Raw genomic sequence first — 12,537 nt, 5'->3', positions numbered from 1 at the left:
TCTCGTTCCCTGGTCCACAGTGACCCTGTGGTCAGTCATGCCGAACGATGTAAGGAGTGAGGTGATAGTAGGGCGTGGTATAGAGAAGCGGGGGCGGCTCGGCTCCTGGACCGGTTACATCCCGGTGCCAGGGTGGAAAGAGCAGCAAGCAGGCCGTGTGCCCGCATGAGTCCTCAGGGAACTACCTCAGCCTGGGGAGCTCAGGCGCTGACTTCCCTCATCTCTCTGAGCACAGCGGCATCTTTCAAGGGCAGCTCACGCTGGCTCTCCAGGTGCTGGACCAGCAGCCTCAGCATCGCCTGGTAGACGTGCAGATCTCGGTCCATCCAGAACTGCCGAATCACATCCTCTGGGGTGGGGCCGGAGTCCCTTCTAACCAGCCCTGGAGGGGGGCCCTGAATCCCGAAGGGAGAGCCCCTGCTTTCGTCTCTGCTGCGACTTCTTACATCTTCAAGTTTTACTCTCAAACGGCAGTTTTCCTTCTTTCCTTCCTAAGTTTATGGTGGGGTTGGGGGTAGAGGAAGATACTCGCAGTAACCCCAGAGTACCGGTACTGTAAAGTGGTGAGAATACATATATTAGCCGATTCTAGAGCACGGAGGGGCTAGTGAACCACCCCGGAGAGTATTAAGAGAAAAACGGACGTGTTTAAATCTTGAAAACAGTTATCATTAGTGGGCTGTTAAAGGAATTACTGATTGATTGATTGATTGATTGATTTTTTGCGGTACGCGGGCCTCTCACTGCTGTGGCCTCTCCCGTTGCGGAGCACAGGCTCCGGTCGTGCAGGCTCAGCGGCCATGGCTCACGGGCCCAGCCGCTCCGCGGCACCTGGGATCCTCCTGGACCGGGTCACGAACCCGCGTCGCCTGCATCGGCAGGCGGACTCTCAACCACTGCGCCACCAGGGAAGCCCTCAAGTGAGGTTTTTAGGTGTATTTTTAATTTAACTTTTTAATTTAGTCAACAAATTCTTGAGTAGTTTTTTTCCTTTTTTTGTTTCTTTTCTGAAGGTTTTCATGCTCCTATCAATGGGGAGAAAAAGATTAATCTGTGTTATCAAAAAATTCCTAATGATTTTGCTGTGGGGAAAAAAATCATTTTATAAGGATACTTTATAAATCATTTTTTTAAAGCCTTTATGCTTAATAAAACATGTACTGTGAAATGAGAATTATGTAGTGCATTACCATTGTCAGTCTGGTTTTCTGATTTCTCTCTTTGCACGTTCTCGTGTACGGCTCCACGTGAATGAATATCTATTAGGCTTTAGAAGACCACAGGATCCGCCATGCAAGAATTCTGGAAGCTTTAGAAACCGAGAAACAGAGGATTGCTAAGGAAGTACAAATTCTACAGCAAAATCAGAGTAATAGGGATAAAACTTTCACAAGTGAGTATAGGACGATTTTACCAGGTATTTGCTAAAGTTATGTATGTTATTTCATACAGTTAGTAAAATGTTAATTATCTTTGTATATTTAAAATTTTTTTTCTAGATGTTGCTGACTTCTCTGGATCTAGATAAATTGTAGGAATGATTAGTTTTAGGATATTCACTTTCTAGAATATTTAGTCATATAAGCAAATAGTAAACAGAATCCCAGGTATTATTTTAATGTGTATTATGCTTTTTAAAACGTCTTACTCTAATCCTTAATTCTTATTTTATCAGAATTATTAATCTGAGTTGTGCTTAATCATTGCATACTTCGTTTTCTTTCTCACTTGAAAGTTGTTATTTTTTTGTACGTTTCTACATTCCTGTGTAGAGCACAGCATTCTTTTTCAAATATTTATATATTTATTTGGCCGCGCCGGGCGGCTCGTGCCATCTTAGTTCCCGACCAGGGATCAAACCCAGGCCCCGGCAGTGAGAGCGCAGTGTCCTAACCACTGGACCGCCAGGGAATTCCCCAGACGCAGGCTGTTTAATGTAAACTTTCTTTTTTTAATTATAGAAAGTTTCAAATAAACTATAAAAGCAGAGAGATTACTACAGTAAACTCTTCCATACTTATCATCCATCCTCGACAATTACCCACACATGTTCAGTTTTGTTCCAGCCGTGCTCAGTCCCCCTGCCCTCCTGGACTATTCTGAAGCAAGCCCCAGACATCCTATCCCTTGATCTGTAAATATTTCACTGTGTATCTCCAAGTTAGATAAGAACTCTCTTTTCTCTCTTTCTCTGTCACTCTTTGAAGCATAACTCTGATATTATTATTACACCTAAAATATTAATAATAATTTCTTACACATTAAATATCTAGTCCCTATTCAAATTTTGTGGACCATTTCATAATTTTTAAAATCTATTTGGTTTGTTTGAATCAGGATGCAAATGTGGTCGTCCACACCCTGTGTTTGCTAGATGTGCCTTTTTTTTTTTTTTGCGGTACGCGGGCCCCTCACTGTTGTGGCCTCTCCCGTTGCGGAGCACAGGCTCCGGATGCGCAGGCTCAGCGGCCATGGCTCACGGGCCCAGCCGCTCCGCGGCATGTGGGATCTTCCTGGACCGGGGCACGAACCCGCGTCCCCTGCATCGTCAGGCGGACTCTCAACCACTGCGCCACCAGGGAAGCCCTAGATGCACCTTTTAAGTCTCTTTTAATCTGTCAGCTGGCTCTTCCTTCCTCTCTCTCTGTCCCCTTATAATTCATGTACTGAAGAAGCCAGGTTCTCTACCTGTAGAGTTTCGCAGATTCTGGGTTTGCTGACTGTATGTCCAAGCTGTTGCTTATGCCTCTACATACCCTGCAAAGAACCCGTCGTCATCCAGGTCCAGTGTTTTAGCAAGAATACTTGGTAGTTGTGCCGTATACTTTCCATAACTTCTGTTTTTAAATTACCTTGAAACTGTTACATCTGTTGTGAGAGATAAGAACATTGTATTAGTACATGTTTTTATTCGTCTTAGGTCCTAAAACAGTACCATGCAATGAATACTTGATTTCTTTTATCCACATGAACAATGAATTTCACTCTTCCAAAAAAATGTTTTTAATGGAATGTTGGTTATAAGTTTGACCGAACAATATAGAAAATGTTTATGATAAAATCTTAAATTTGAATTAGGAACGTGAAATTGTGGACTGAAAGTGTTTTTATGTCCTACTGTATCTCTGTTTCTGTCTTTATCTATCTATCTTTTTAAAATTTCAGGCAAAATAAAAAAGGACTGTGGTTCTATTTAAGTTAAGGCTGTAGTATACTTTACCTAATACTTTAAATAAATTGGAAGTTAGGAAAAAAAGAAATTAGAAAAAAAAATCTTTAAAAATATTAGAAGGAAAAGCAGCATCTTTGGCATTGCATTGTTTACAGAACCCATATCCTCTCTCTGTGAACTTCAGTTTTCTTCCATGCCTCCACAGGTGAAAGACCTCATTTTGTATGAAGAATATTTTATTTCACCAGTGAGGCTTGAAGAAAAGTTACTGAGTTATCACCTTCACCTTCTGTGATGTATCGTTAAAACCATTCGTTTGAAGTCAGTTTTTTTTCAGGACGTGTTGTGCCTGGTGGCACGTTAGTGCTCACATACGTGTTCTGAATCTTCTCCGTGTGCTCTCTGCTAGTTCAGCCCAGTTGGAGCTCCATGAAACTCTCTGTGATGATTCAGGAAGCCAATGCCATCAGCAACAAGTTAAAAAAGAATTATGTTTTTGGCAGGTGAGTGATTATCTTATTTGTAAAGTAATTCGTTGTTTTAAACTAGTCACGCTTCACGCTTCACGTGATTTTTTTCTGTTTTAGTTTCTCTAAGGACGTGGTATCCCACATGCCTGTCCAGGAGCGAGCGGGTGTCATAATCCCCGGGGGCACTTCCAGATTCCCCTCTCAGAGCTCACTCTGGAGTGAAAAAGGCTTTCAGCAATGAACATACTCGTATATTTTATAAACAGAATAATTTTAGATGTTTTAGGAATTCACTAATTTTCTTTTGAGTTGAGAATTTATAAGTATTCCACATTTTAAAAGGAATATACAATATTAGAACTTTTCAGAAATTATTATATAAGAAGTTATTTTAATTATAGTATATACCAGACATGATTATTAGTATAACAAAACTCTTTAACTGTGGAGAGATTTAATCAGTGGTCTGAATTTTTATGGGAGTCCTTCTAATTCGGGAAGTTCTAGGTTATGTATGTTTTAGGGGAAGCATGTTTTTCTTTGGTTTTTCTTTCAGACATGTTGTGTCAGATAAAGAAAGTAGCTCTGGAACTTGTATTCAGGTTCGTAACCTGCAACTAGGGGTCTCAACGGTCTGGAGTCTGGAAAAGTTTGAGTCTAAGCTTGCGGCAATGAAAGAACTTTACGAGGTTTGGAATATTATTAAAATCTCTATAAACTTTTTGAAATAAAAATATTATGTGTAAAAACTTACAGGATTCTGCCGGATTATAGCCTTAATGCTTGAATTGTGTAATGGAAAAATGAAAATAAACTAAATAGTTAACTCAATCTAGAAAAGAATAAACCTAAACCAAAGGAGAGTAAATGAAGGAATCATGAAAAATAAAAGTAATAATTGACAAATTAGAATTAATAAACTCAGGCTTCGGCTCTTTGAAAAGATGAACATGTGATTTTAGGCACGGACATAGCATTTAAATAGAGATCTCAAGCATTTTAAGATTATATTACATTTTTATGTAAATAAGTTTAATAAGTGAGCTAACAAGTTTAATTTCTAGAAAGTAAAGATTTTTCTTGAAAAAGAGAAATTATGAAAGTTGATTTAATAGGTGACTAACGAAGCAATAAATTGAAAAGTTTGTCAGTGAACTAGCCTGAGGGGAAAATAAAAAAAGATGCTGGGCTTCGCTGGTGGTGCAGTGGTTGGGGGGCCGCCTGCCGATGCAGGGGACGCGGGTTCGTGCCCCCGGTCTGGGAGGATCCCACGTGCCGTGGAGCGGCTGGGCCCGTGAGCCATGGCCACTGTGCCTGCCTGTCCGGAGCCTGTGCTGCTCAGCGGGAGAGGCCACAGCAGTGAGAGGCCCACGTACCGCAAAAGAAAAAAAGCAATAAAAAAAAAAAAAGATGCTGATCCCAGTCAATTTCATAGGTGAACACTTTTGAACCTCCAAGAAACAGACAAGTCCTGTTACATTTAAATTATTCTAGAACGTAGCAAAGAATAGAAAGTGTCACAGTTAACGATGCTAGAATAACTGATTACAATCAAAACAAACAAACCCCACAAAAACTGAAAAGATGATTCAAAAGAGAATTACAAACCAATCTTAATATGAACACAGCTATAAAAATCCTGAAAGAAATGTTAGTAAGTCAAACCCAAGGTTGTGTTTAGAGAATACTTATACCATGATTAAGTAGGGTTAGTTCCAGGAATGGAATGCAGGGTATATTCACAATAGAAAATACAGAAAGGCTGAAGGGAATCATACAAAAGCACTGACAGTTTACCTCTAAATGATGGGTTTGCAGGTGGTTAAAATTTTTTTTGTGTGTTTATATGTATAAATAATTTCCAGATTTTCTACAGTGAATGTGAATTGCTTGTGTAATTAAAAAAACAAAAAACTGTATTGAGGTCATTTGATAATTCTTGCCTTGACATATACATTAAAATCTGATGGGTGAGTTACCTTACATTCCTACCTTCAACCGTTTGTTGCAATATTCTTTACTTATTTTTCCATTTAGTTATACTATTCCTGAATCAATCTGTGTATTTATTTTGCTAGCACTTTAATTGGTATTGCTTTAAATATTTAAATTAAAATGTAGATTATTGTCATGATCAATATATTCAACCAGGAAGTGATTGAATCTCTTTTTATTAGAAATAATTCATAATAATTTATTCCACAGTTAATATTGACCAGATATTGCTTTAAGCATTTTATAGTTATTGGTTAATGTATTCATTTCCAAAAATACTGATTCATTGAATTAATATTTTGTGTCAAAGGTAATTCAAATTTGTCTTTGTTTTCTGTTTTTGTTTTTGCTTTTACCATCTTTACTGGAGTATAATTGCTTTACAATGGTGTGTTAGTTTCTGCTTTATAACAAAGTGAATCAGCTATACATATATCCTCATATCTCTTCCCTCTTGCGTCTCCCTCCCTCCCACCCTCCCTATCCCACCCCTCTAGGTGGTCACAAAGCACCGAGCTGATCTCCCTGTGCTATGCGGCTGCTTCCCACTAGCTATCGATTTTACGTTTGGTGGTGTACATATGTCCGTGCCTCTCTGTCGCTTTGTCACAGCTTACCCTTCCCCCTCCCTGTGTCCTCAGGTCCATTCCCTAGTAGGTCTGTGTCTTTATTCCCGTCCTGCCCCTAGGTTCTTCATGACTATTTTTTTTTTTTTAAGATTCCATATATATGTGTTAGCACACGGTATTTGTCTTCCTCTTAACTTCACTCTGTATGACAGACTCTAGGTCCATCCACCTCACTACAAATAACTCAGTTTCGTTTCTTTTTATGGCCGAGTAATATTCCATTGTATAAATGTGCCACATCTTCTTTATCCAGTCATCTGTCGGTGGACACTTAGGTTGCTTCCGTGTCCTGGCTGTTGTAAATAGAGCTGCAGTGAACACTGTGGTACACGACTCTTCTTGAATTACGGTTTTCTCAGGGTACGTGCCCGGTAGTGGGAGTGCTGGGCCGTGTGGCGGTTCTGTTTGTAGTTTTCTGAGCAGCCGCCATACTCTTCTCCACAGTGGCTGCACCAATTCACATTCCCAGCAGCAGTGCAAGAGGGCTCCCTTGTCTCCACACCCTCTCCGGCATTTATTGTTTGTAGACTCTTTGATGACGGCCATTCTGAGCACTGTGAGGTGGCAGCTCACTGTAGCTTTGATTTGCATTTCTCTAATTATCGGCGATGTGGAGTGTCCTTCCTGTGTTTGCTGGCCGTCTGTGTGTCGTCTGTTCAGGTCCCCTTGATGTCAGATGATTCTTTTATTTTTCTCCTGAGGACGCTATCGTTTTTGTTTTCTCTGTGTTTTCTAAATCACGTTTATTATTTCTGAATTATTTAATGATTACTGTTGCTTTTATTAGTAGATCTCTTTTAATATAATTCCTAGTGTCATGTGATTTTTAAAAATTTTATCAGGAATGCGATTTTTTTACTTTTAACATTATCTAGGTAATCTATAATTTTGCGAATTTTATAAACGCGGCAAAGTAAACATTTTTCCCTTAGTTGCTAAACATTTTTAACCCATAATTACTAGAAGCTATATATTTAATTTTCTTAGAGCCATTGTAGTAACAAGGGTGAAGATGTGTTTTGCGACCCTGAAGATGAATGGGAACCCGACATCACAGATGTTCCAGTGTCTTCATTTTCCAGAAGGAGGTGAGGACATTTGTGTTACTGGCTTTCTTCCTTCGCAAAAGAACTATCTGTTGTCATGGTGGATATCTGGGAAGGGAACCCAGTAGGTCACTGATCAAATTACAGCACTTAGGGCATTAGATCGTTTATATTCAGTTAGAATACGAAGAAATAACCTCAGTATTTTACCATATAAGTTTTAAGAGCAACTTAGACTGGCATAAACATAATTTCCTACAAAGATGAACAGTGTTTATTACTTTACCCTTTCTCAAAAGCCTGGCATATTCTATGATATTTTATTGTAAGTTACAGAGTTTGAAATGCCGTTAAGTTAGCATGAGCACCTCAGAACGCTAAATCGCGGTGACGAGGACTTCTGTACATGACAAATGTTGCTTATTAACTAGAACATACAAGACTCGGCGCCAGAGGACGCTGCCCCTGCACACGCCCCCGTGCTTGGGTTACAGAGAGGCAAACGCTGTAGTAGGACGGCCTTCGTCCTGGGACTCTGTTAGCCCCTTGGTTTGGTCTTTGAACAGGACTGCCGGCTGCCATGTCCTGAGGATGCGGGGATAAGTACAGAATATTCCCTGCCCTCTGAGACCCGGCATGGAGGAAAGTTGGGGCGGGGCAAGTTGATGAAGACCCGACCCGAGGCTGGGCAGGGGCTGCAGAGGAGGGTAGGTCTACGGGCATCCGCGAGGCAGGATCACGGGCCTCGGTGGCTGGTGTGGGGTGACAGTGATGCGGGGCTGCAGGCGGGTCCTGGCCGAGCGACTAGGGGAGGGTGGGGTTCCCTGAGGTGGACAGTAGGGAGGCTATTTTGGGCGTGGTGAGTTTGAGGTTCCTGGGGGTCATCCAGGTGTACGCTGAGGTCTAAGACTTTGTAGAAGGGATTCGGGAATTTTCAGGATGTAAAGGTCAGTGGCGTTGCATCCAGCAGAAGCATCGTCATAGATAGAACATGTACTGAATGCATGCTGAGCAGAGTCTCATTCACCGCAGAGCTGCTGCTGTCCTTACCCCCATTTTACAGGCGAAGTAACTAAGGATTTAAAGAGATAAGGATCTTGTCCAGAGTCACCAGCCTCTCTGTTGCAGAGGGAAGAACAGCGAGTTTCGGGTTAAATGTAATTTCAACTTCATCGCCTTAAGCGCAGCTCAGAGTCCGTTTGGGTTTCTAAACCTTTTTAGGCCTCTCTTGGTTTTGACCATGCTTATTTTAAACTCATTTGCATAAACTCTCCTCAAAGAGGTGGAACTGCTTAATTACCTGTGCCTTTTGCTTTATTTCCTGCACTCTAGCTGCTAAGCTAGAGTAAGAAATAGCCAGGATGTTGCGTTCATGTTATATGCTAGGTACGTGGCAGCTCGACTCTCAGGCTGAAGGAAACACAGAGCGTGTGCTTTACACAGACGCTGGGCTCCTTGAGTGCAGCCGCTGCGGACCCGCGCTGTGCAGAGTCACAGGTCCCACCGAGTCCTGAGTCCTCATCCTGGCCCCATGTGGCCGGGGGCCCAGGGCAGGACGTCTTGAGGCTTCAGTTTTCTCATCTGTGAGCTGGAGACAGGACAGGGTCATCCGTGAGGACCAGCTGCTTCTCCGGTGACCACCGTGGTCTCTGACTCGGGACCGATGACGCTGATGATGCGGTGTTGCTGTGAGGGTTTGAGATCCAACCTTGTCCGTGGCTGTTCTGTAAATGGCAGTTCTTATTATCAGGCACCTAATATATATTGAATAACATGAAATCTTGGGATACAGAGAGGATATGATTTCTGATCCAATTCCAGTGAAAAGATAAGTGATATCTTCAGGTGATTTGTCCCGAGGACTTCAAAACAGAGGTGGGCTCTGGCACTAAAATGAGCTAGCTCGTCCTGGAGTGGGATTGGGCAGATGGGGCCTGGGACACTTAACACCAGCCCAGAGCGGGTGGCATAAGCCTCCCAGAATTCAAACCAGACCTACAGATTCATGAGAGTGTGGTTTATAAATTCCTTTAGATTTAAAAATTACTGATTTCTTACTGTTTTATTATAAACAGGTATAAGTTTTGTGTACTCAGACGTGTGGATCGAATATGAGCATTAAAAATTAACATTAGGGGCTTCCCTGGTGGCGCAGTGGTTGAGAGTCCGCCTGCCGATGCAGGGGATACGGGTTCGTGCCCCGGTCTGGGAAGATCCCACATGCCGTGGAGCGGCTGGGCCCGTGAGCCATGGCCGCTGAGCCTGCTCGTCCGGAGCCTGTGCTCCACAATGGGAGAGGCCACAACAGTGAGAGGCCCACATACCGCAAAAAAAAAAAAAAAAAAATTAACATTAAAGTTTGATCCTATTGAAGGGTAGTAATTTACATCTTAAATCCCGCTGACTTTTAGGTTAATAATTAGGGAATCAACAGAAACTTAAATTGTCACTGAAAAATCAGAGCAACATTTTCTAAGATTTCGCAATCAGGTGTTTTCATTTGGCAGAGATGTTTTTGAAAACTTCTATAATTTAAAAGTATCATTTTTAAAAAAACACGGGTTGCTCTCGGTCAGGAGCCTTGTGTATGAAGTTTCAGCCTTGTAAGAGTGTTTATGACAGAATTGCAGACTCTGAGAATGCCTGAAAGTAATGGACTCTTAACTGTGGAGCTTCTAGGCAATGATGTGCCACTCTTGTTCTGCGGTGAAATAGACCAGTTTGGTGGCATATAAATTTTGATAAGTGCTGTTGACAGTTAAAAGTAAAATTTCCCCCGATGATAAGTAAAAATTCTTTGAAAGGAGTGTGACAGGCATTTTTTAATTTGAGTTTAAACATTGTTTAACTGTAGTCCTGTTGAAAGAATAAGTTTTCCTAGTTCAGACTTAATGGGATAATGTACGCTTTCCTTTCGCTACTAAGTAAGAAAACTGTAACCTGTGAGAATTGATATTTTCTCTCCCTGTTGTCAGTCATAAATCTGTGTTTCTCTCGTAGGAATCCATGGGGAGATTTTATATTTGAAACATTTAGGCGATTACAGATAGAATACTTTTGTTTAACCATCTTTTCAACAAACAGTATTTTTCTGTGAGTGGCCACCAGCAGAGAGGGTCCTGTTAAGGAGAAGACTTCAAAGGTCCCGCTGGACTGAGGTCTGGGGCCACAGCCTGACGGCTTGGGGCTGGAGCTGGGCTTTGGAAAGTTGGTCCATGGGTGGTGATCCGGAAGCAGGCACTCCTTCCGTCACACCCCAGGGGGAGACGTGAGTGTTTTTACCCTCGGGCCGAGGGGAGAGGCAGCAGGAAGAGCCACTGAAGGTCGAATCTTGGGGTCGCCTCCTGCCTTGTGCCGCTGCTGTGCTTCCCGGTGCTGTGCTCTTCGCCCTGTGCAGCAAATGTTTGCTTGAATTTATTGACCTGCGTCATTTCCCTGCTTAAAACCCTTCCCAGGATAACTTGCTCAGGATCAATCCACGCTCCCTTAGCTGGCATCCGAGGTCGGCCCCGGGCTCGCTCCGGGGGCCCTCCCGGCTCTGGGGCCGAGTCCTGCCCTCCGAGCGCCTCCGCAGCCCTCCGTGCCCTCATGACTTCCTGTGGACCGTAAGCTCCGTGAGCCCAGAAGCCCTGTTTGCTGTGTCTTAACCACAGTATCCGGAGCCTGTGAATAGTAGGACAGCTGACCCTCGAACAGCATGGGTTTTCGGTAGTAAACACGACAGGATTGGGGTTGGCTGAGCCTGCGGTTGTGGAGGAACCTCGTGTGCCAAGGGCTGACTGTGCGCCCCTAATGCCCGCCTCGTTCACGGGTCAGCTGTACATTTGTTCTATTCAGTTAATTAACTATAGGGTTAGACTTGTACCTGAAAATAGTAAATTCCTGTTCGATGAACCAAATTAATTTAACCCTTGATGAAAATATTTCCATGGCAAACATTCTCGTGGATGTCCATTCTCTTTGGAGAATTTAAAACTGTGTCCTTCGCATTTTCCCACGTGGAGTGTCACTGCCAGCCTTACGGTTTCTGTTTTTCCAGGAGCAGAACTCTGATGAAGAACAGGAGGATTTCCAGCTGTCTGCATGGCATGGAGGCCCCCGCGGTCCAGGATTGGCATTCTTCACACTCATCAGGTGCTTTTCTCTTCAGACTTTGTTGTTTACTGGGAATAGCACCAAGTCTTGTCTCTGCCACTATCTTGTTTCCTGTTCTTGTGCAAATCATTTCATCTCCTGGAAGCTTCCATCTCCTCTGTAAACAGGGTGGACCGGAGACCCCTCCCACTCCCGACACTCTGTGCTCTGTGATGTATTCCATGCCTTTAGCTGAGTGGCTAGTTCAAATGTGGAAGACGTGTGTTTGTTCACAAATGGATGAGGATGTTGTTTTCTTCTAAGTGCAAAGAAGGCAAAGTGTACAAGATTGTGTGTTACAGGATATCGTGTGGGGGGGGGGAAGGAAAAGGTGCATACGAACGGGCTTGTAAACGCGTGTGCTCTCCCTGAAAGCGCTGCTTGGTCCAGGCCACTTGCGGGATGGGACGGGACGGGAAGGAAGACGTCCGTTTCACAGCACATCCTTCGTTTTCTTCTGAATTTTATGTGATGTGCATGACTTGTCTAAAGCTACTTTAATTTTTAAAAGTTTAAAAGAAGAAGTTATAGGAATTATTCCACTGAATAATTATTTTATGCCAATATTGACTATGTTAATTTTCATAAGAAGAGGGGATACACTGTAATTTATATGTGTAAGTACCTGTAATAATTAAAATTACTGCCTGGTGACAGCAGACTACTGCACAGCAATAGAAAAGAACCACTGATTCGTACAGCAACCCAGATGAATCCCAAAACACGATGTCGAGTGAAAGAAACTAGATGATAACGAGTACATTCTGTATGATTCTATTTATAGGAAGTTCAAAAATAGGCAAAACTAATCTATCGTGACAGAAGCCTAGTACTTCAGGTAGAATGGTGGGTCAGAGGGAGCCTGCTGGAAGGCGGCGATGGGCGTGTTGCACGTGCCGATCTGAGCGGGGGTTGCGCGGGGTACACGTGTGTAAAGACAAGCTGCACACTTAAGATGTGCACAGCTTACACTTTACAGAATGTCTCTTGTGCCTGAGTAAATGGAGTTTTAAAATTATTCTGTAATGTAATAGTCTATTTCGATAAAGGCGTCAGTAGAATATGAGTAGCCATGTAGGAAATTGTGTCTC

At 42.7% G+C, this 12,537-nt stretch overlaps 1 protein-coding gene across 1 annotated transcript in view; it reads left to right on the top strand.

Annotated features, from left to right (window-relative positions):
- Positions 1 to 12,537, top strand: part of KIF14 (kinesin family member 14) — a 47,765-nt gene that overhangs the window by 24,356 nt on the left and 10,872 nt on the right. The window contains exons 19-23 of the mRNA XM_007456132.1: positions 1,267 to 1,393; positions 3,582 to 3,675; positions 4,199 to 4,331; positions 7,254 to 7,354; positions 11,352 to 11,446. Coding sequence (XP_007456194.1) covers positions 1,267 to 1,393; positions 3,582 to 3,675; positions 4,199 to 4,331; positions 7,254 to 7,354; positions 11,352 to 11,446 — 550 coding nt within the window. The remainder of the gene's footprint in view (positions 1 to 1,266; positions 1,394 to 3,581; positions 3,676 to 4,198; positions 4,332 to 7,253; positions 7,355 to 11,351; positions 11,447 to 12,537) is intronic.

Source organism: Lipotes vexillifer, unplaced genomic scaffold (assembly GCF_000442215.2).
Source record: "Lipotes vexillifer unplaced genomic scaffold, Lipotes_vexillifer_v1.1 scaffold1201, whole genome shotgun sequence".
Classification (NCBI taxonomy): domain Eukaryota; kingdom Metazoa; phylum Chordata; class Mammalia; order Artiodactyla; family Lipotidae; genus Lipotes; species Lipotes vexillifer.
Note: the sequence above shows the minus strand (reverse complement) of the source record. Positions and strands in the feature narration are given on the sequence as shown.